Below are 22,501 nucleotides of genomic sequence, written 5' to 3' on the forward strand. Positions count from 1 at the left end.
TTTTTGCTGAGGAAGATTCACCCTGATCTAACATCTGTTGCCAATCTTCCTCTTTTTGCTTGAGGAAGGTTCGCCCTGAGCTAACATCTGTGCCAGTCTTCCTCTATTTTGCATGTGGGATGCCACCACGGCTTGGCCACAGACAAGTAGTGTAGGTCTGCACCTGGGAACCAAACCTGGGCTGCTGAAGCAGAGTGCACCAAACTTAACCACTAGGCAATGGGGCTAGCCCCAAAATGTGTGGTTTTGACAGGACTTATGCTAAGTGGAGATGATATATAACTGAGTGGGTCAAACCAGGCTCTCTGGAGACCAGTAAGCTCCATGTGAAAATCACAGACCATCTGACTGATGATTTTCTGTTCTCCAATAAAGATCTAAGGAGTACAGTTAGTGGGAGGTAAAGCCTGTGGCTTGCTGGGCCTTCACTCTGGTCAGAACTGCTGTAAACAGAGCAGTGATAGATTTGGCAGTATCTTAAAGGAGTGAGATGGGTGGCTACTTCCTAATACTCCCACTAGGAAAAGCTTGGCTTAGGCTGGAGAGAGGAATTAAGCCCAATTTGAAGGACTGGTCACTAGAAATTTAATGTGTTTATTTTCCCAAGAAAACAAATGGCCAAAGGTATATAGCTACACTGATCAGCCATGGACTGGAGATATATGCTTTAATAAATGGAAAATTACAGACTAGACTATTGTAGGAAAAACAATCTGGTGAAGAGAGATATGGAAAGAAATCAATGAAAGGAATTCAGCAATTCATGTAGGACACGTACCAGCTCACTGGAACAGAAAGAGAGAATAACTTATTTAGAATAAAAGAGGAGACAACCTGCCCCCCAAAACTAATGTAGACTCTGCAGTCTTGGGAAACTCCAAGTCCGCACTCAGCTCCCCTGTCAGTTCAATTTAAGGTTGCAGAATGGGCATGTGAAGCCTCAAGGCATATGAACATGAACGTCCTAGGCAAGCAGAGGAGACAGTGAAAAAAAACTGAATCAAACGAGTAAGTAAGCTGTAAGAGATATATCAAATTACTAAAAACTTGCATACTCAACAAACTCATTTTTAAGGGAAGTGGGGGGTGGTAAACCAGACAGATGTGACAGGTGGATTATATTGGGCCAATCTATAGATTTTTAAACAAAGAATATTGCCTTACAGAAGTGTAAACTTACTCACAGAGAAGGTTTGCAGAGCACCCTAGACATGCAGATGAGAATGGTACAACCATGGCTTTGAACGAAGTTGGAGGAACGAGCTGCTAGATATGGAATATTGGCAGTAATAGGAAATGACCAAGAGACTAATTTTATAACAGAAGTTGTCCAAAATTTGGCAAAAGACAGAGAATGTGGGACTTTTCATTTACCATAAATTCCCCAGGCTGCTGGGACAATTGGAAACTTTAATGAATGGATTATTAAAAACACAGAAGGAATTTAGCAGCACCAGATATAAATGGCAATGAGGCAAAGGTTCTAAGAAAGATGGAATTAATTGAAAGACTGAGTGAATGTTTCTTCCTGAACAGAGATGTTCAAGAAAGATATACAAACTACTTATGCTCACTGTTCTCAAATCTCCTTAGAAGAGGTAAAGAACATGAGAAGTGTAAAGGACAGAGTATGGGTGGTAGATCCTCATAAGGCCATCAGAGATGGGGGAGCAATAGCTAGGGCTACCCTCTCAACCTTATGCTAGAGCCAAAACCTGTAGGATGGGTAAAGCCTCAAAGGATACTAATCTTTATATTTCTCTTTTCTATTATTAGATCTGCTTTGCTGTTTTCTCTTGGCTGTGGCAATCTGTCTGATGGTCATTGAAATAGCAGTTCACTACCAATACGAACAAGAATACCATATCTAAATTTTGAGGGAAGTTCACCAACTTTATCAAAAAGTGCTATAGGACCACTGGCCTCATTCTGTACTTAATCATTATCATAATCTTATCAACAGTCTTATTTTTCGACCAAACCAACCGCTGAACCATTGCTAGCCCAAAAGGATCCATTGTCACCAAGGGCCCATTTGCTATAGCTTTTAGTAATATTTTATCTACTCAGAAGAGCACTGAGCCATGGAGTCTGTGTCACTCCCTGTTCTAATTGATGGACTTGTTGATTGTGTAGCCAAGTTAATAAGAATAGCTGAAGGGCTTTTACAGTTGATTTCACAAGAACAAGTTCCTTGTGTACAGCAAAATGATAGAGCAGAACCGATAGGAGCAAATGCATCTCCTTTCGAGGAAGCTCCACTGCCAGACCTTGCTGAACTCTCAGATTTAGAATCAATACTTGCGCCAGGAGAAGATGAAGACCTAATGTTTGATATAGATCAAGCTATGTTAGACACAGGTGAATTATCTGAAGACATACTCTCTGGGATAAATGAGGACTTAAAAAATGAATAAGACCTAATTTTCCCCCTTGAGAATGTGAGAATTGATCATTTCCCTGTTTCAGATATATTCTGATTTTTCTGAATGTTGTTAGCAATGTGAGTTTTCTCCCAGTTCTGCACATTTACTAATTTCATTACTAATACCTTATAGAACAAGTAATATTTGATTTAGTTCCAGCAGAGGCTGGGCTCTTTTCTTCTTTGAATTTATAAAATGTTCTGACTTTTGCTATATGGTTCTTTCTTTATCTGTACTTATTCTCCTGCTAGGATTTCTGATAACAGGAGCAAACAATAGCAAAGAAAAGAAACTCCTCACCTAACAATGGAGTGAAGACCTGATGAACTCTATCACGTCATTGGACCCAGTTTGACTGTTCTACAATGAATGGAAACCAAAAGGAGAATATCCCCTGGGATGGTATTATAATGAATACATTCACATTAACAGAACAATATTGGGACACTTTTACTTGAAAAGGTATAACTCCTTACTAGGCTTTCAGGAGATAATGAGTCAACCAAAGGATGCTATAGCAGACCAGGGGAAATAACTCTGAAAAAGCAGCATCTATCAGATAATAAAACAGCAGAAAGGCTTTCAGAGAACTTTTGCCAGGGAGAAACCTTTGAAAAAGCTGAGGCCAAGAGGTTCCAATGCAGGACTGTTCCCTCAAAAGCTGACCCACATCACAACTACTCTGCAATATTGTTCCCAAAATGGAAATGGCAAATTATACCAAATAACACTGGAGGGCTAGACAAAGCCCTACAAGGACTATTCACCGATGGAAAGTCAAACACTTATGGCACAGGCTTAGAGACGATGGTCCACAAGTAGAAGTGGATAAACTGTATCTTCTTGGGTATAGCTAAGTTTATAAAGAATAGCTGATAGGCTTATTATTGTGAACCTCCTACAACCTTGACATAGAAATCTTAACTATCGAGAGATGGGAGCAATAATGAACTTCAAATGTGGACTGGTATTCAGCCGCAATAATTCTACAGATACCAGAAGAGGAAATGCAGTATTTGGAGGACCCCTCTATCAAAACAGAGAGGGATAAAATAAATGTGCAGGAAATTCACCAATCCTGCTAATTCCATGCCATACAGTACAGTCACTTCCTTCTGGAAGAATAGCCACCCTTCAGACAAGCCGAGGGACACTATGGTCCTCCCTCCTGCAGAATGGCTTTTGCATCGTATGACATGGGCAACAACTAGGTAAAGACATAAAAGTGTACTACTAGATAAAATGGTGTATGCGAATTGTGAAAAAATGACATGTATAAGTTAATCCACAGTGGTGGAAACCAGACTATACCAATTCAGATAGAGTCCTAAAGCATATTATAATCAGAGAGATTAAAAAGACATTTAATACAGATGACTTCAGGGCTAACCAACATAACAGATGCTGCATCTAATGCTAAATGAGGTCTGCATACGCGGATAATTAGCTATCTTTAAAGGTAAACGGGGAAAATTATAGATGATATAACCAGGTCTTATTTGGATGAGCACTAGCAGGTGAAACATGTCCGTTTTTTCACTAAATTTCAGAATAAGTTTATTTAACAAATTTGAAAAAGAGACTGCTGTATCAAGAAAAGCTACCACAGACCTTTTGGAAAAGCAGAAGAACTTATGGAGCTACTCAACGTCTTAGTATGAGAAAGTTCCATGATAGACTGCTATGTGGAAAAATTTATAGAGTAGATGAAGATCCAGGAGACTTAGGGAGGTGAACAGAGGCACAAAGAGGAGAAATAAAAGTTGTATCATCAAGGGGCTGGCCCCGTGGCCGAGTGGTTAAGTTCGCGCGCTCCGCTGCAGGCGGCCCAGTGCTTCGTTGGTTCGTATCCTGGGCGCGGACATGGCACTGCTCATCAAACCACGCTGAGGCAGCGTCCCACATGCCACAACTAGAAGGACCCACAACGAAGAATACACAACTATGTACCGGGGGGCTTTGGGGAGAAAAAGGAAAAATAAAATCTTTAAAAAAAAAAAAGTTGTATCATCAAGCAACTAGTGTACATAATTACAAGCCATACCAGACGGGAGATTGAGGGACTTTCCTGCTGCAATGACTGGACAAACCGAGCCTGCCTTTCCCCGAGTATGCGACTCTAGACATACACTGTAGATATACACTTCGGCAAGCCCAAGTGTAAAGGGACCAGGCCAAATTAACTTAAATAGAGCAGTGGGAAAGCTAGAATAATCAGCTTATCCCACCATTCCAATAGGAGCAGTTTTACAAGGAAGATTAGTACTAACAGTTAAACAAGGAAATCCATACATGTACCAACCAAGAAAAATAACAGAGGAACTGGATAAAAGTTAAAAGTAGAACCTATGCCTTAATTAAAGATTTAGAAACAGCCGAGGAAGGTATACACTCTCCACTAGGAATTTGGACTTTAGGAAATTGGGCTATCATTTTCTGTCAAAATAAAACTCAAAGTGTAAATACTTGGGCAAGATCAGAAAACATATCCAAGGAGAGACCATCAGTCTGCTACAAATTCTATTTGGTGAGCAGTTTAACTGTACGGGCAGGTGTGGTGCTCCTGAAGTATGGCAGATACTGAAGGGTAGCTATTCCAAGTAGAACTCTGGAATATGGACTTTACAGCAATTCCACAACAGATTAATGTGAGCTTGTTAAAACTGTTAGTATTAATGAGACAACGCAAACAACCATACTAACTCAAGCAAGTCATCAAAATCATCAAGAGAAATCTGAGACCGCTCTAGACCTTGAAACAAGATAAAGCTTGAACCAGCCTCTAAAACAACTAATGGTCAACGTGGTCCTTATGAGTCCAAGCAGGAAGACACTACAATCTCATAATATGTGAAACTGGCTAGCCTCTTGGCTAGATGGGTCACCTGGAAAGATTGTACTATAATGGCATCTCAGGACTAGATAAAAAATATATTGCAATGTTTGTTTTGATTGTGTGATTATATCTGTTTAAGAATTGGTAAGATGTAACCCTGCCCTAAGCAATAGATTGTTATATTAAGTATGTTTGCTCTATGGAACAGAATTAGAAATAGAGTTAATAATGATAAGAAATAAGTGTAGGAAATAAGAAAATACTTAGGAACAAGCGTTAGTAGGGAAGGTATTTTCCAGGGAGAGAAGAAAAGTAATAAGTTGTCAACAGTTATGCAGCTGTTTATGGTGGAAAACCATGGTGTAGAGTTAGTTTCTAAGCAGGTTATGAACCCAAGCCCTGTTTTTGTCATATGCAAATTAGGCAACCCTGAGTTGTTGATGTTGATACAAAATAGCTGATTGGCAACTGATACAAGTTATGGACTTACCAGCCCAATTAAAGGGACATATGTTAACGAATTTGGCAGTCCACTGATTAGATACCTCTGATTGAAATCCTGCATCTTTCCTCTAGGAGGATGGAGAGAGTGGCTAGTCCTTTATCCAAACTAGCCCTTTTCTGGATCTTCTTAAGACCAACACTAAAGCCAATTCTTGTATGACATGGAGCGATAGAGAGGGAGACAGGCTCATAATTCTGAGACAAACTTAAAGGTGTTAAAACCAAGGAAGATAGGCTGGTGGATGGCAGTGAATTAGGAAGTTCATCTCTGTGTGCTTTGGCTAAAGTGTGTTGGAATTTGTGACTACATATTTGCATCCTTATGTGTGATTATTACTGCCAGTTATTAGACTACACTTGAATCTAATTCTTATTAGCTATTGATCCACACCAATTTATTGTTATATGTTTTAACAGGTTTTAACTAATAAACTTTCATTCAAAAATCAGAGAACTTGCGGTCATCTTAAATTACCCGGTGGTGAATTTGGAGGCTACCAAATTGGCGTAAAAGACCCAATTCAACAGAAGTGGAGTGTACTCAGAGAGAGTATTGTACCAGGAGTCTGAAGTTCTATTTCTGGCTTTGTCGGATAATCCTGAACAAATCTCTGAAATATAGTCCTTTGTTGTTTGTAAAATGAGAGTTATAATTTTTCTGCCTACCATCAATGGCAATTAGGAACAAATAAAATGATAGAGTTTTCAAAGCCTTTGGTATGATATATCTGACAATGGGACGGAATATATGAAATCAGGACTTTTTAGGAATATCTGAAACATGTCTATATGACAATACCTGAAAGTCTATGTGTCATGAAAAGATTATCCAATAGTTTTACCTGTGTTTTCTAACAGGTTAGACCTTTATCTTACTCCATGTCAAAGTTATAGTCTGAAATAAGCTTTTGTTTCATTCTTCTGAACTTGTTTTTTCTTTTTTTTTTACAAAGTTAAATTCCTTTTGGGAGTCTGCTAGAGTTCTAATAGGAATAGTAATGAGGAAAAAACAGCAATGAAAAGCCTTTCAGGAAATACTGGATTATATTCCATTTAAGGCTAAGACTTTGTTCCTGAGGAGGTTATGTAACACTGAACAATAAAGTTCACTATCAACCAACCCACTATCAACCAACCCACTATCAACCAACTGGATTTTAATAATTGCTTTTTATGTCAAAGCTGATTATTTTGTTCTTGTATTGATAGGCTTATCTTAATAGACTGGAGGTAGTTAGCCATTTCCTCTTGCATATACTTCTTATATTTTCAAGGACCCTATTCCCTCCAGTGCATTTGAAACTTGTTTGTCTTCTGCCTATATAACCCTTAGCTCACAAGCTGACTAACCAACCAACCAAAAAGCCCTAAAAAAACAAAAAGAATAGCCTTTAGTTCCTGAAGTTATTTGGGAGTTACATGGATTGACAGATACAACTATCCATTGGTCTCAAATGTGACATCTCTCCAGGGTAATAAAGAATGTTCGAAAGTGATCTCCATTTACATCTCTGAAGAATGGAACTGCATTTTAGCAACGTAAGGAAAACCACTGAACTCTTTAGCCCTGTCACAATTTCATCTTAAAGACCCTAGTAAAATGCTGAAAACATCTTGAGGTATTTTTTTGTTTAACGTGAATATTCATGTAAAGTGGACTATGGAGCCACAGTTATGAGATGCAACTTTAGTGTTTCAGATTCCTTTAATCAATGATGCCATTAACAAAATCTGTTGTTGAAAACACATGCCTCTAGATTATAACAAATTCTGGCAAAATTGATCATTTTAAATAGTTTTATTCTTACTTAAACTTGGGGAAACATTGGCCTTTTTTTTTTTTGAGGAAGATTAGCCCTGAGATGACTACTGCCAATCCTCCTCTTTTTGCTGAGGAAGACTGGCCCTGAGCTAACAGCCATACATTGGCCTTTCTTGAAGCTATATCTTCTAAATTTTAAATATTGGCAGCCCCCTAACTTCCAGTTTTGGAAAATCTGTTGTGTTGCAGCTCATTTTATAGAGAAAAATATTGTCTGGTTTTGTTTTTGTGTGTGTGTGTGTGTGTGTATGGAATACAGCTTTTTGGCTCAAGGTTTAAGAGACAGACGTGTTGTTTGTTTGAAACATTTAGATGTGCGTGAGCTTATCTTTGGGTACTTTTCCCTGGTGCAGGAGTCTCCGATGCTCCCCTCTTACAAACCCTCCCCTGTTGAGAAAGTTCCCATTTGTACTACGTACTTCTGCCCGGTTGGAATCACAGCATGCTTTAAATGATTGAACAGGGTGTCAGCAGGGATGACACGAGGAAGTGGAGAAGTGGTGCATCTGCTCTTTCCTGTTCTGAGTCCTGTTCTGAGTATAGACACTGAGGAAGCAACCTACCCATCCTTGAGGTTAGAACCTCATGGTCCAACTGGAGTCAAGTATGGAATCAAGTAAGACAAAAAAGACTATTTTTCTCTTTTAGCTCAGTTGTCCCATTCACAACTAGAGGTTGTTTCCCCTCTGAATAATTCTGGTCCTAGGAGATAATTCTTGTCTAGCCTTCTTCAGGGCCTAAAGGTCATCTGGAAAAGCTGGCCTTTTGAAAAATATCGTCAACTTGTTTAAGGGCTCCCAACATGCAACCTTCAAACTGAATGTGTTCCACTAAACTCTGGGGTGTAACTCATGTAAGATGTTAATATATTTTTCTCCTTGATGAGTAAGCACACATAAACTACTATATACCTCTAAGGAATTTGAGGAATTTTATCTAACATAGAAAAGCTGAGTTCATTTGCCATAGATATAATAGAAAGATAAAGTTAGTTTTCATTCATTTATTTGTGTCTGAAGAAAAGATCGGTTTGCCGAGTTCCCTTATATCCTACATTGTGGCCTTAAGTGCTGTGTGTATGTTTCACTTTTTTTAAGACTAGATTCTAGATATTTATTGTCCAGACCTATCAGTCTTTTTCCTCAGCTCAAGAACTTCTGAGAATGAAGTGCTCACAGACAGCTGAATTGTGAGAACCTCAGTAGCGCGCAGGATTGTGTTCCTTATCCAAGCACAGTAAACTTGAAATTACAAAAACACCCCCCAAGTAAGGACATTGCTGATTTGTTCGAGATGAAACTATTCAGTCTTAAACTAGATATGTGGATTGAATAGAGAGCAATTAGAGACTATACTCATTAGAACCTCAATGGAATCACAGAATTTTTAAAAACTGTAATTCACAGATTAGGAAGGATTACTGAGTTCTTTAGTGGAAATGAAGTCACAATTCAGAAGAGATTTATAGATCTTGGTGAGTATAAATCATGTTTTGCATTCTGGAAGCTGTGCCTTTGGAGTGCAAACCTTAAGGTATATCTGAATTCTTAAGCCTCCCCTGCTATTCAGTGTGGCTTAGTTTGAAGAGAAACTAAACTAAAATTGATCCATGGCCATTGTTAAGGTAATTTATCTTGGAAAATTGAGAGCTAAATATATAAATCCCAAAATTATTCTGAAGTCTCCAGTTATAAGACTAAAGTTTGGGCCATATTTGGGTTTATGTGGCTCTGTGAAAGTATTTTCTTTTTCATGAAATTATGGACATTGAAGTTGAGAGTCACTCACTGTCCTTGCTGCATTTGCTGCAAACCTGGAATTGGAGTTTGATGTACTCTCGCTGAAACAGCTCAGTCTATTAAATTCCAGAGTTCCCATTCACAATGATGGATGAATACCACCAGGCCTAAAATTGTTGATCTTTGCATAAATACAGTGCTTTTTGGATTGCTTTTGTATTACTGCTGAATATCCATAAATTTGAATAGTTACAAGGTACTCCTTTGCTAGTGTTATGGGTTAAAAATAATGTGGTCCACAAAATATGAAACTAATTGTATGGACTCACTAGTGAAAGAAAAGTGGACACCCCAAAATTTGGACATCTTCAAAAAATGAGTCCTAGTGGTGATGGTTGCACAACAACGTGAATGTACTTAATGCCACTGAACTGTAAACTTAAAAATGGTTAAAATGGTAAATTTTACGTTACGTATATTTTACCACAATAAAACAAATAACTCTTTCCACTTGACTGCATACGGTAAATGGACCCTGAAAACAATTTTGGAATATCTGATGCCTAATTAAGAGGGCAAAAAGAAATATAAGCCCTTGTGGGTAAAGGGTCACATATGTTTGGTGATTGATAAAAACTAGACTATTGGTGTGAGCATGATGCAGTTTCTACAGAAACTGATATATAATAATGTACACCTGAAATTACACAAAGTTATAAACCAATATGACCTCAATAAAGTAATTAAAAAAAGAAATATAACCCCTTGAAACATTCAGTTTGGTATAATAGCTATTTGGTATATAATAGCTGAAAAAGATATTATGTGAACATATAGTAACAGAGATATTCTGTAATAACAATAATAAGAGAAATTATGAAATAAGGGACTAGGGGACAAAGTTTCAGGAAAGTAAAAGGACTAAAACATGAGGGAAAAACTGATGAGAAGGTTAATGAAAGTTGGAGGGCAGTGAATGTAGAATCCAAGGGTGATTCCATGGTCATATACCAAGCAGATTCCCATGAGAGTGAGGAAGTCATCACAAGGGTTTACAAATGGAGCACTAACTAAAATTGGCCAATGAAGATTACAGGAACAGAAGGGGTCAAGTGATAAGTAGTTGGGAGATGATCTATCAATACAAAATTGATAAAATATTGCAGTGAAACTGAACATAAATACTTTGTCAATTTTCAGGGGGATGGGGACCTAGATTTATGAAGTTTATCTGCTATCTAGTAAGGTAAGGAATGCAGACTTTAGTTATATTCTGCAATATCTATTTTTTTGTTTGTTTTTATATTTATTTATTTTCGGTGAGGAAGATTGGCCCTGAGCTAACATCTGTTGCCAATCTTCCTCTTTTTACTTGAGGAAGATTGTTGATGAGCTAACGTCTGTGCCAGTCTTCCTCTATTTTGTATGTGGGACACTGCCACAGCATGGCTTGATGAGCGGTGCTTAGGTCTGTGCCGGGGATCTGAACCTGCAAACCCTGGGCCGCTGAAGTGGAGTGTGCGAACTTAACCACTGAGGCATCAGGCCGGCCCCCAATATCTATTATTTAACACTTCTGTTCCCATTAACCATTTTGTTACCTGAAAGCAATTCATGTTCTAAAACTATCTGTGATTTTTTTTCTCACAGTATTATAACAATTTATGTAAAGTGAAAAACATATTAAAACCATAATATACGTAATTAATGGAAATATACACATATATCAAAGTGAAGAAAAGTCAATTAGACCTTCCAGCAGATTACTTAACACAACTGATACTACACATCAACAGCAGGGCAGTGGAAGGGAGGGAAGGGTAAGGGAGAGGACGGGCCATTGGTGTATCTATTATCCACAGTTTTAGTACACAGAATCAGACCACATACCATGGGTCCCTCGTGTGTAACCATGAAAATTAATAACAGCAGCTAATATTTATTGAATGCCTAATGTATGCTGAATATTGTGCTGTGCATAAGCATATTACCTGTTTTATTTTGTTTAAACTTTATATTTCTCCAGGGAGGTAAGTACTCCCATTATTATCCTATTTTTCAGAAGAGAAAAGTGAGGTTAAGTAACTTTTCAGGCTTAGTGAAACAAAGCAAGTAGTGGCAAAACCAGGATAAGGAGATGCAGAGGTGGGCCTATTCATTTACTATCTCCCCAAATGCAGCCCTTTCAATCTGCTTGTTGCTCTTTTGTCATCTTTTATCCCCTTTGAGGTTGCCCCTGGTACTCATTTTTGCCTCATTACAAAGGCATAGTATTTTTTTTTTCTTGTCTGAGAGAAAGGGCCTGGGTTAGTGCACAATGTGATTTGCCTCAGAGCACGGACCCATGAAGAGATGGCACTGCTGGTTGCTCTTCAGATACCAAGCACCTCTTGGTTCCATCTCTTTGAATCTGACTCCAGGTAGCATTGGAAGAGAGATAGAAATGCACATTAAAGTATTTCCTGTGCCATGCATTGTCCACTAGCATTTTCTCATTTATTTCCCATAATAGCCCTATGAAGTAGAGGAACTATTGCCATCTCCATTTTATAAATGAGAAAACTAATGTCCTGAAAATTTGAGTGACTTTCTTCAGGTCATACAGCTGGTGAGTTGGAATTCCATCCTCAGTCTCTCTGGCTCCAAAGTCCCGGCTCTTTCCACGGTACTGTGTTGCCTCCTTAAAGAGCTAAATTAGGCTTGCTAGGAGGCTCCCCAAAATTGTTGGATAAGATGGCATAGAACAGCATAGACTAGATTGTAAATGTGGCTGAGCTGGAAAGCAAAGCCTCTCCTGTGATCTGCTTGGGCTGACCTCCCTCAAAGAGGTAACCCTAACAGTTTGGAGATCACCTCATCACAGATGTTGCTCCAGCCTTCCACAGAACTACACACCCTGAGTATGACTCCATCTTTCAAATGCATATCTCAGCCTTCTTGCTGAGGGGCTGCCAAGGACTCAGTTCTGTCAACAGTTAACAGGATCCAGGCAGTGAGCCCTCCATGATCACTGCCCACCATGTCTCCAGTACGTAGGGGAGGATCATTTGTTATGTGTTCTCATAAAAGTTCTCCTTCAGAGCGCTTACATTAGTTTGTAATTATATATCCACTAATGTGATCATTTACTTAGTGTCCACCACTAGCTTGTAAGCTCCATGAAAGCAGGGTCACTGCCTGTTTTCTGCATCTCAAACACCTAGAACAGTGCTAAACAAGCATTTGTTGGATGAATGAGTGCTTTACCATCAAAGAATCAGATGATCAGTATTTTCCTTCCTTAACTGACCATAAAGAAAATATACAGAGGTTGCATGTGACTTGGATAAATGAACCTAACTGTTTTTGAGGTCTGTCTAAACATTTGTTTGTTAGAGGGCTAAGCGGTAGAAAAATGCTGACTCTTGCTTTGGTGCTCTGGAGAGCTTAAGCTTCCCTGAAAGCAGAGAAGAGCTCAGCTTACCTCTTTCTGGTGGTATTTGATCGCCACCTTCAGCTTGGCCAGATCATGGTACTTCTGAGGGTCAAGCTCTTCACTGTGGTCATCTCGATGGTTGAGGATGATCTCCAATTCCCGGGAGCTCCGAGCTTGGTCCAGCAGGTCTTTGGCAAAGAGCTTGCACTGTTGGGAGAGCTCCTCATACTCAGCTTTGAACTCATTCTCCACCTTGCTGAGCTCCTTGAGCTCCCAGCCCAGGCGAAAGGCAGTTAGGATGGGGTCCTCGCTTGATAAGGCAATGAGTGAGGGGCTTGCCAGAGCTTTATAGATGTTCAGTCGGGAACGGGAGTGGCGCAGGCTGTCTACCTCTGAACTGGACACACACTCCACACAGTTGCAGCGGATCTGGTGGGGCCGTGGGATAGTGACCCGTTTTTGCACAAGCAACTTGATGATTTCGTAGTTGTTGGTGTGGGCAGCCAGCATGATGGGAGTGATGTCTGGTGTGAACTCGGAGAACTGGGTGTCCATCATCAGAGTGGGGACCTAGATACAATAAAATGAAAAAGCATAAAAAGGCAGGATTAAGGCTTGGAGGGAGAGGGAGCATGGGGCCCATCAAATGGTAGTGATTCAGGAATTAGAGTCGCCATTCTTCTGTCAATTCCTTTTCTGACCATGATAGCTATTTGTGGATTGCTTACTGTGTGCCAGGTATACAGCACTTTACATGTATTTACTCATTTAATCCCCACAACAACCTTGTGAGGTAAATATTCTCCCCAAATGAAGAAGTTGAGGCACACAGAGGTTAAAGAACATACCTTAAGGTTACACAGCTTTTCGTAGCAGAGCAAAGATTCAAACCCAGGCAATATGACTCTAGAGCTTGGCTCTTAAAATTATGCAACCACAACATGCCCAGTTCTGTCTGAGGCACAATGGGGGATACAGAGAAGTAAAGGACATTTTTTTTTTTTTTCTGTGATTATAATTATCTTTTATTTTTTAACAATGTAACTTTTACAGAAGTTTTAGGTTCAGAGCAAAACTGAGGGGAAGGTACATAGGTTTCTCATATATCCCCTGCCCCCACTCATGCATAGCCTCCCCATCATCAACATCTCCCATCAGAGTGGCACCCTTTTTACAATTGTGAATTGGTCCATTTCATCTAGGTTATCAAATTCATGGGCACAGAGTTATTCAGAGTATTTCTTTATTGTCCTTTTAATGTCCATAGGATCGGTAGTGATGTCCTCTCTTGCATTTCTGATATTAGTAATTTGTGTCCTCTTTCTTTTATTCTTAGTTCACCTGGCTAGAGATTTATTGAATTTACTGAACTTTTCAAAGAACCAATTTTTGGTTTCAATGATTAGTAAAGGACATTTTTCCTGACCTTCTGGAGCTGAGTTGGGTAGAGGAGACTTACATAAAGTTGGTAAGTAGGAGTACGTAGTAGTATGTATTCAGTTCTAAGTGAGCACTAGAGACTGCAGAAATAGTTGCTTGAAAGGCTAAAGACAACCAGTAATCTTAAAGACCATGCCACTAAAGCTAGCCATGGAAACTGAAGACACTCTCAAATAGTTACATTGACTTTGTATGTATATAGGACTTCAGGGGACCAAAGAACAAGGCCAGACTGTGTTCCTCCAACTTTCTGTAGGTCTTAGCAAGGTAGAGAGAATCTGTTATTGTCAGGAAGAAGTACTCTTTATTTTATTTTTATTTTTTTGGTGAGGAAGATTGGCCCTGAACTAACATCTGTTGCCAATCTTCCTCTTTTTGCTTGAGGAAGATTGTCGCTGAGCTAACATATGTGCCAAAGGAAGAAGTACTCTTTAAATGAGGACCTCTAGGCTTGGAGGAGGGCCAAAGGGCCTTTGATAAAATTTTGTCCATGATGTAATGCTTGGTGTAAGTAGCAGCTACAAGTGAAAGGTAGAGGGGTTCTTTGGGTATTCTGGAGCATTTCTGGGTGAGGTTGCAGAACCTGATCAATGAATAAAAAAATCTTTCAACTTTAAAATGTGTCTTTTGGGACCCAGTCTGTTCTCAGTCTAATAGGGAAACAGAGGCAGCTTGTTAGACCCACAGGAGAATCTCCGTGTGATAGGATCCAGATCTAGAGAATAAAGAGGACTGGACTAGTCAGAGGAGGCCTCATGGAGGGGTGGAGCTGTGTATTCAAACCATGAGTAGGACTCCAGCAGATTGTGAAATATTGATCTTAATACAATTAAAAAAAAAAACACACAGCAGTTCCAACACTCATTTTAAATGGGGAGAACAAAACATGGATAACTGAGTCTCACAGAATAGACAAATGTTTTAATCAATAGTTTCTTTTTGCTCTTAAAATTTGTTTTTAGAAACCCACAGTTGCTGGCGAACTAACAAAAGGATGAGCTACAGTTTTTCATCATCTTTGCCTCCTTCCCACCTTAGATGAAGGATTCTCAAACAGGAAGTGGCCAGAAAAGGGGAGGAGACGGAGGGGGAGGAGTTTGCAAGAAATCTGTTTCCTTCATGGAGTGGTCGCATCAGCCTTTGGATGGCTGAGAGCTGGTTGCACATTGGTCATCAATTGTTTGGGTGTAGCAGTGAGAAAACATTGTTAAACATTTAGAGGGAGCAGCTACAAACAACACAGCAGGAAGTGAGCAATTGGCTCATAAAATAAACTGGACACAGGAAAGAATAATCTCAGAAATTAACATAAGCCTACAACTAAGGAAGAAGTAGGTCTGAATGGGTAGTGAACATAAAACACAACAATAGGCATAAAGCCTAGAGTTGGGAGAGAGAGTAAGTGAGCAATGTGTCACAGTCTGCCCAAGAAGAAAGGCGCTCAGATCTGGGAATCTGCCCCTTCTCAGAGGGCAGGGGCATTCATCAATCTCTATCATGATCTAGAGGCAGGAGGACAGGGGTGGAAGTAGGATAGTCTGTTGCACAGGATTCCCTGGGTTAGATTGGAGGTACGTGTCTGCTCCCTACCATGGTGCACTTTCTGTCCTCTCTCTCTCTCCACTTCCTTGCTCTTTCTACTTTCTTACTCTTTTTATTTTCTCTTTCCCTTTATGTCATTGCTGATGGGTCTGTCCAAGATATACTATGGTACTTTTGAATATTGCTTAGCCCCACTTGTGTCATGGAGCTGAAACGTTGCTGTCTATGCCTAGAATATGAAATGCTTTCTGGAGTCATCTGATTCTGTTGTCTTTGACTTGGTGCTCAAAAAGGAGTCTCTGATTCTCCATTTGGCTTTCTGGGTACCTGACACCAGAGAGGAAATCTATTTGAAAGAAAACTGGTCTACAATGACCAACCGTGTCCTCCTGCCCAGACTGCTTTTTCTCCTCCAGTCAAACTTACCATTCACAAGTTGCCACATCCACCTAGTTCGTTGGTCTCTGTGTGTAGGTCCTTGTGGTATCCCCTATGTGGAATGGTCTCTCACCATTTCTCTGCCAGTGAAGGGCTGTTGTAAACCCCGGCTTCTTCAATAGCTCCTCCTCTTAACTAGATCCCATCCCTTACCACCACGCAGATGTTGTGGGCACTAGGTTACATCCCAGATCTCACTTTTCTGAACCATCCCTTATATTGTTCTCTAATTATTTCACGTAATGGATTTCTTGCCCTCTCAATAAAGTTGTGAGCTCTTTGAAGGCAGAGCTGTCTTATGTTGCTCTTATTTTCCCCATGGCATCTAGCACAATGCTAGACACACAACAGGCACTCAGCAAAAAGGAATTAAGTTTTCTATTCTCAAAATAAGGAATTGACTCTCATTTACAAACCTGGCTCCCACAATGTGAGTCAATATGAGCTAGTTTCCTTGGGTCTTTCCTTCTCATGTCCAGCTGATGAAGGCAGACATTCCAAACTCTAAGGAAGGTTAGCAGATGGGCTCTATAGGGAAGAACCCTGAGGTCACAAAAACCTAGGAGAGTTCTTGCCTGTAATTTCTCAATTCTATTGCTTCGAGATGGAGACTCTGATCCAAAGACCACAGATTTCTACTCCTCTTCCTGCTTCTGCCTCTCATCTTCCTGCTGCTTTTCCTTTCCTAGACTGTTCAGGGATCATGGACTATCATCAGGACAGCCATGGCAAAGAAAGAGATTCTATAACCAGTGTCAGAGGTTTCTGATAATAATCTGGACTTTGTGATATGGTCTACAACAGGGGCCGAACAGGTAATGGGTAACATAAATGAAGGCTGTGTGTGGGTTCATATGCATAATTTGGATGAGTAAATAGTGGGAACTGGTGAACTGTAGAGCACACACCCTCTCAAAGGAGGCATCTGCTGCTCAGCTCCTTATTGTTACAAAATTGTTATAAGCACAAATGAGGGGGGGCTGGCCCGGTGGCGGAGCAGTTAAGTGTGCTTGTTCTGTTTCTCGGCGGCCCGGAGTTTGCCGTTCGGATCCTGGGTGTGGACATGGCACAACTTGGCAAGCCATGCTGTGGTGGGCATCCCACATATAAAGTAGAGGAAGATGGGCATGGATGTGAACTCAGGGCCAGTCTTCCTTAGCAAAAAAGAGGAGGATTGGCAGCAGATGTTAGCTCAGGGCTAATCTTCCTCAAAACAAAAACAAAAACAAAAACAAAAACAACAAAAACAAATGAAGGCCCAATGTTGTAATTTTTCAAAAGAAGTCAGAAATATGGATTTGGTTGAGAATCTCTTATAGTTTGAAATGTTGGCTCAAAAAATTTAAAGACAGTGTACAGGCCAAAAAAATACATATATGAGGCAATTTAGGCTTGAGTGAGCCATTTTGTGACTTTTGAGCTAGCACATAATTTGTGAGACGAAGGAAGGATAAGCGAGGAGGCTGGACATTTAGGCAGGGGCCAGATGATAAAAGGCCTTGTATGCCATGTTGAAAAAAATGTTATCTCTTGTCCATGGGGAGCCACTGTAGAGTTTTAATCAGGAGAGTGGCATAGCTGAACAAGTGTTTTACAAAGATCAGTTTGGCCAAAGTGTGGGGAATGGGCAGTGGTAAATGTGCTGGTAAATGTTTAACAAGCATCTCTCCATTAAAAAAAAATCTTGATTTGTAGTGCTTGCCAATTTCTGTGGTCTAAGTACTTGCATTGTGGCTAATTTCAAGCTACCAATATGTTATCATGGAACAAAGCCTTGGGACGAGATGCATAGAACCAGCTCTCGCCAGCTGATGTAAGCCAGCTCCAGCACACCACTGGATGAGTTTCAGAAAGAAGACTAGTTAAAAGATATCATTAGTCCAGGTGAAGAGATGCTGACATCTTAAACTAGACAGTGATTCTAGAGATAGACAGGAAACCACAGATTTAAGACATTCACTGGATGTGTCTTCTTCATTGGAAGAAGAAATCAAGGATGTCAGGTTTCTGGATTGCATGCCTAGTGGAATAGTAGTATCATCAATGGAGATAGTTAACACAGGAGAAAAAGCAGATTCAGGGTTAAACCAAGTTCAATTTTGGCCGTATTGAGTTTGAAGTAGCTATGATAACAGTAGCAGGAAATTGTGTAACTTTAGCGTGAATCTTGAAGGAAAGATCGGAGCTGGAAATGCAGATGTGAGAGTCTGCAGCCTATAATAGTAGTTGAAACTAAGAGAGTGCATAGGATCAGCCTCTGCCCACTCTGCCCTGGCTCCCCCAGAGCTGGGCGGCTGATCTGCCCAAGGACTCAGCCCTGCCCCAGTTTCCAGAGCAATGGAGTCTTGAAGTAGGAAGCCCTCAAGCGGCCAGCGTCAGCCTCCCCCATTCGAAATTCCAATCACTGGGGCTCTGCGTTAGGGCACTCTCCTTGTTTTGTTAGTTTCTGAATCCCAGCTTCTTCCCCACTTGTGCCCTAGTTTGTAAAACAAGATTCCTCCCTGGATCCCTAGTCTGAGTTTCTGTTCATGTAACTGGCCTAATAGCCCAGGTCTAGCATATTTTCTGGATTATCCCTGCCTTTGATAGTCTTTGAGTTATTTTACAACTCTGTAAATTGTAATGCAAATATTTCTCCTCTGGCCAAAGGCAATTGATTATTGCCCCGTGCATCTATTTGTAAATTGCTTTCAGCATTCCTGATGGCCTATGTCAGGAATCGGCAAACTTTTTTCTGTAAAAGACCAGACAGTACATGTTAGGCTTTGCGGACCGTACAACTTTGCCATTGTAGCAGGAAAACAGCCAGAGGCAATATGTAAATGAATGGGTGTGGCCGTACTCCCTAAAATTTTATTTACAAAAAGAGGTGACAGAGTGGATTTGGCTTGCTGGCCATAGTTTGCAGATCTCTGGTCTCCTGGTTCCCTCACTAGTGAGTTAAACAGAATCTTTGACATGTGTTCACTTTAAATTTGTATGAGGACCATGATTTAAGCTTTTTTTTTTTTAAAAAAAATTATCCACTTACAGCCATTTTGTGTTCAGATTGAGGCCAGGTAGAAAATTCAATTTTATTCTTTTCTTATCGAGTTTTGCCTTCTCTTTGAACTCCAAAATTATACTGAATGATCTTGGGCTTCCCATTAAAAATCGTGTTTTTTAAAAAGGAAAAAGAGTGGTGGTGGGGGAAGGGAAGGAAATCAACACACCAAGAAATGAGATTTGGTCCACATTATCTTCAACTGTACTTCTAAAGAAAGCTGGTGCATGGACGGACTTGATTAAATTTTAAAATTTGCAATGATGTGGGCTTAGGGCATGGCCACTAAAGAAGTTACCTTGCCTGCCTCTCCCGGGGGCTTTGCATTCAGGCCCAAATGAGTTTGCTCCTGGATCTGCCCTAGGTCTCCCTGTGGAAAGCTAGCATTATACTCTAGGATCCTTCTGGATTAACGAGCCTGGAACAGTCACCCGCCTCAAAGCTCATCGCACAAAACACTTGCAGCACAGTGAAAAGAGTGAGCTAAAGTCAGCTGCTTCATATTTTCACCTAACTTCCATTGCCAGAGGACACAACAGAGGAATAGATGACGCTCCACTTTCCCTACTCTTAGGACTTGCTAGAGCTTTTACAAGGTTATTGTTCTCAAGGGGCCCGAATGATATATTCATTTCCATGAACGTCATCACTGGACACAATCTGCTAATTGAAAATTTTCTGAACCCTGTTGTTACCAGCCTTCGGCACCCTTGCTCGAGTTTATCACAGGCTTCTGAAATTAAACTCCCCATTTGTAATTAATGGATAGACCCTTATCAGGAGCCACCTCCTTCATACCCACAATGCTGTCTGGTCATAGGCCGAACCTCTCCTGTTGGCACTTCCTCACACAGCTGGCCTGATAGCATCATGTTGGAAATGAATCTCCCATCTTGTGCCTGGATTTAGTGAAATCACACTACCTCTTTTTTCACATGCTGGGTCTCTATCTCCCCACCCTAACATACCAGAAAAAATTAATGTTCAATCTTTTTCAGCAGTCCAAAGGACTGTTGGAAACAAAATTTCGTTTCTCAGTATTACTCAGAAATGGAGAACACCAGCATCTGATCACGTCACATTACCAGCTGCCCACTCTGCCTTACCTCTAGGTCAGTCAGCTAGGAGTGGTGATGCATGAGCTACTTTGGAGCAACTATTAGCATCAGATGGGAAATAATGTTTCCCAGACTTTGGTGAAAACAGAACCACCAGAATTAGTATTTACTGAATCATCTCAGCTGATTTCAAGGCCAACATGTATATAATTTAGATTGGAAGACTAAAATGGACAAAACTTATTTGGAGATAATGTCACAAAACCCACCTGGTGTTTTAAAAAAAAGTCAACATTGATATGTAAAAATAATAACGTATACAACAGTGGCCAGCGTTAGCCTGAGGTTTTTTTTGTTGTTACTGCTGTCAAGTCGATTCAGACAGTTACCCTGTGTACAGCAGAGTTGAACCCTGCCCGGTCTTTTAGCCTCATCCTCTCACCTTCTGCCGCTGTATCAGACAATACTCTGCTGCTATTCATAGGGTTTTCATGGCCAAGTTTTTCGGAAGTGGGTGACCAGGTCCTTCTCCCTAGTCTGTCTTACTTTGGAAGCTCCACTGAAACCTGTCCACCATGGGTGACCCTACTGGCATTTGAAATACCTGTGGCATAGCTCTCAGCATCATAGCAATATGCCACTGCCACAGTATGACAACTGACAGGCAGGTGGTGTGGTTCCCTGACCGGGCTGTGGCAGTGAGAGCACTGGATCTTAACCACTAGACCATCAGGGCTGCCTTAGCCTGAATAGCAGGTGTTAAAACATGGGGCCGGCCCCGTGGCTGAGTGGTTAAGTTTGCACACTCCGCTTTGGTGGCCCGGGGTTTCATCAGTTTGGATCCTGGGTGCGGACATGGCACGGCTCATCAGGCCATGCTGAGGCGGAGTCCCACATAGCACAACCAGAAGCACTCACAACTAGAATATACAACTATGTACTGGGGGGCTTTGGGCAGAAGAAGAAAGGAAAAAAAAAAGAAGATTGGCAATAGATATTAGCTCAGGGCCAATCTTAAAAAAATAACACTAATGGCTGTTAGTTATTGAACACTTTCCATAGGCCAGGTTCCATGCTAGAGTATCTCATTCAGTCCTCACCATGACTCTATGCTATAGGCATAGTAATTATCCCCATTTTACACTTGAGGGAAACTCAGCCATGGAGAAGCTAAGTGCCTTGCCCAAGGTCACATAGCTAGGAAGTAAAGTGGCCAGAACTTGAACCCAGGCAGCTTGGCTCCAAAGCCTGTACTATTAACCACTGTGGTACTTCACCCCCAACTAGCAAAAGACCAACAATTCCATTTATTACATCAACAAATCTACAATAACAACATTGAATATTCAGACATATTGTAAGTATGGGTTGCAGGTTTTATCGGGTAATAATTAACCTCATCACCTAATGTTCTACCTTAAATTCAGAGCAACATTATATAGCATTACTAAAGGTTTGAGAGCCCACAAAACTATTCTTTCTCATCAGATGGGGGCTCTTAATTTTTCAAAGGACAGGAGCTAAGTCTATGAGGAAATAATACACGGCTAACTCCATAAGTTGTGAGAATTTATAATTTCAGGGTTCTAGTTGGAGGAAACTTGGAAAGCCATTTTTCTCAAATCTAGGTTGTCACAAAGTGTTAAATGAACCATTCTATACATTTTCCGTTGCAAAATATGGGTTATAATGAATAACGTGGTCCATCAACTCCAAAAGTAAGGTGAGCTTTGGGATGGATGCTAGAAACAAAGGAAGAGCTAAAAGAAGCCAAGGTTGGAAGGGGATATGATGTGGGTGGCCTTTGGGGAACCAGTACCCTGCGAAGGCGTCCTGTATACAGTTAAGATATGACATTTCCTGGGAAATTGTGAAAATGATGCAACAAGTCAAAAAATAAGTAGATCAGAGGTGTGGGTTATTATGGAGACTGGGAAAATGTCAGAAGTGAGGGTCTGGTCACTTTGTCTCTAGCACTGCACAGAGGAATGGAGCCCTGATCTGCCGGTGTGAGTGTACAGTCAACTTTGCATGTAGCTCTATGGTGCAGCTTGATACAAATAGCTCTTTAGAAAAGCCATTGTTCTTGGTTCATTTTTTATAGGTCACCATGTGATTTTTAAATTAAATTTCTCTTTTAGATTGCTTTACTGGAAAAAGGATGCTGCCAAGCTGATTTAGAGTTTTCCATGTCATTGCTCGTCATGTGACTAGTGTGAGTTTGGGTAGCATGATAAA

General features: G+C 40.5%; 2 protein-coding genes across 2 annotated transcripts in view; one reads left to right on the forward strand and one right to left on the reverse strand.

Moving 5' to 3' along the window:
• The window catches only part of TRPC5 (transient receptor potential cation channel subfamily C member 5), a 271,349-nt gene that overhangs the window by 99,150 nt on the left and 149,698 nt on the right, over nucleotides 1-22,501 (reverse strand). Inside the window, exon 4 of the mRNA XM_070503016.1 lies at nucleotides 12,791-13,312. Within this exon, the coding sequence (XP_070359117.1) occupies nucleotides 12,791-13,312 (522 nt within the window). The remainder of the gene's footprint in view (nucleotides 1-12,790; nucleotides 13,313-22,501) is intronic.
• TRPC5OS (TRPC5 opposite strand) lies at nucleotides 1,836-2,417 on the forward strand. The gene has a single exon (XM_044764093.2). The coding sequence runs from the start codon at nucleotides 2,085-2,087 to the stop codon at nucleotides 2,415-2,417; it is 333 nt and encodes a 110-aa protein (XP_044620028.1). The 5' UTR covers nucleotides 1,836-2,084.

This window comes from Equus asinus, chromosome X, assembly GCF_041296235.1.
Source record: "Equus asinus isolate D_3611 breed Donkey chromosome X, EquAss-T2T_v2, whole genome shotgun sequence".
Classification (NCBI taxonomy): domain Eukaryota; kingdom Metazoa; phylum Chordata; class Mammalia; order Perissodactyla; family Equidae; genus Equus; species Equus asinus.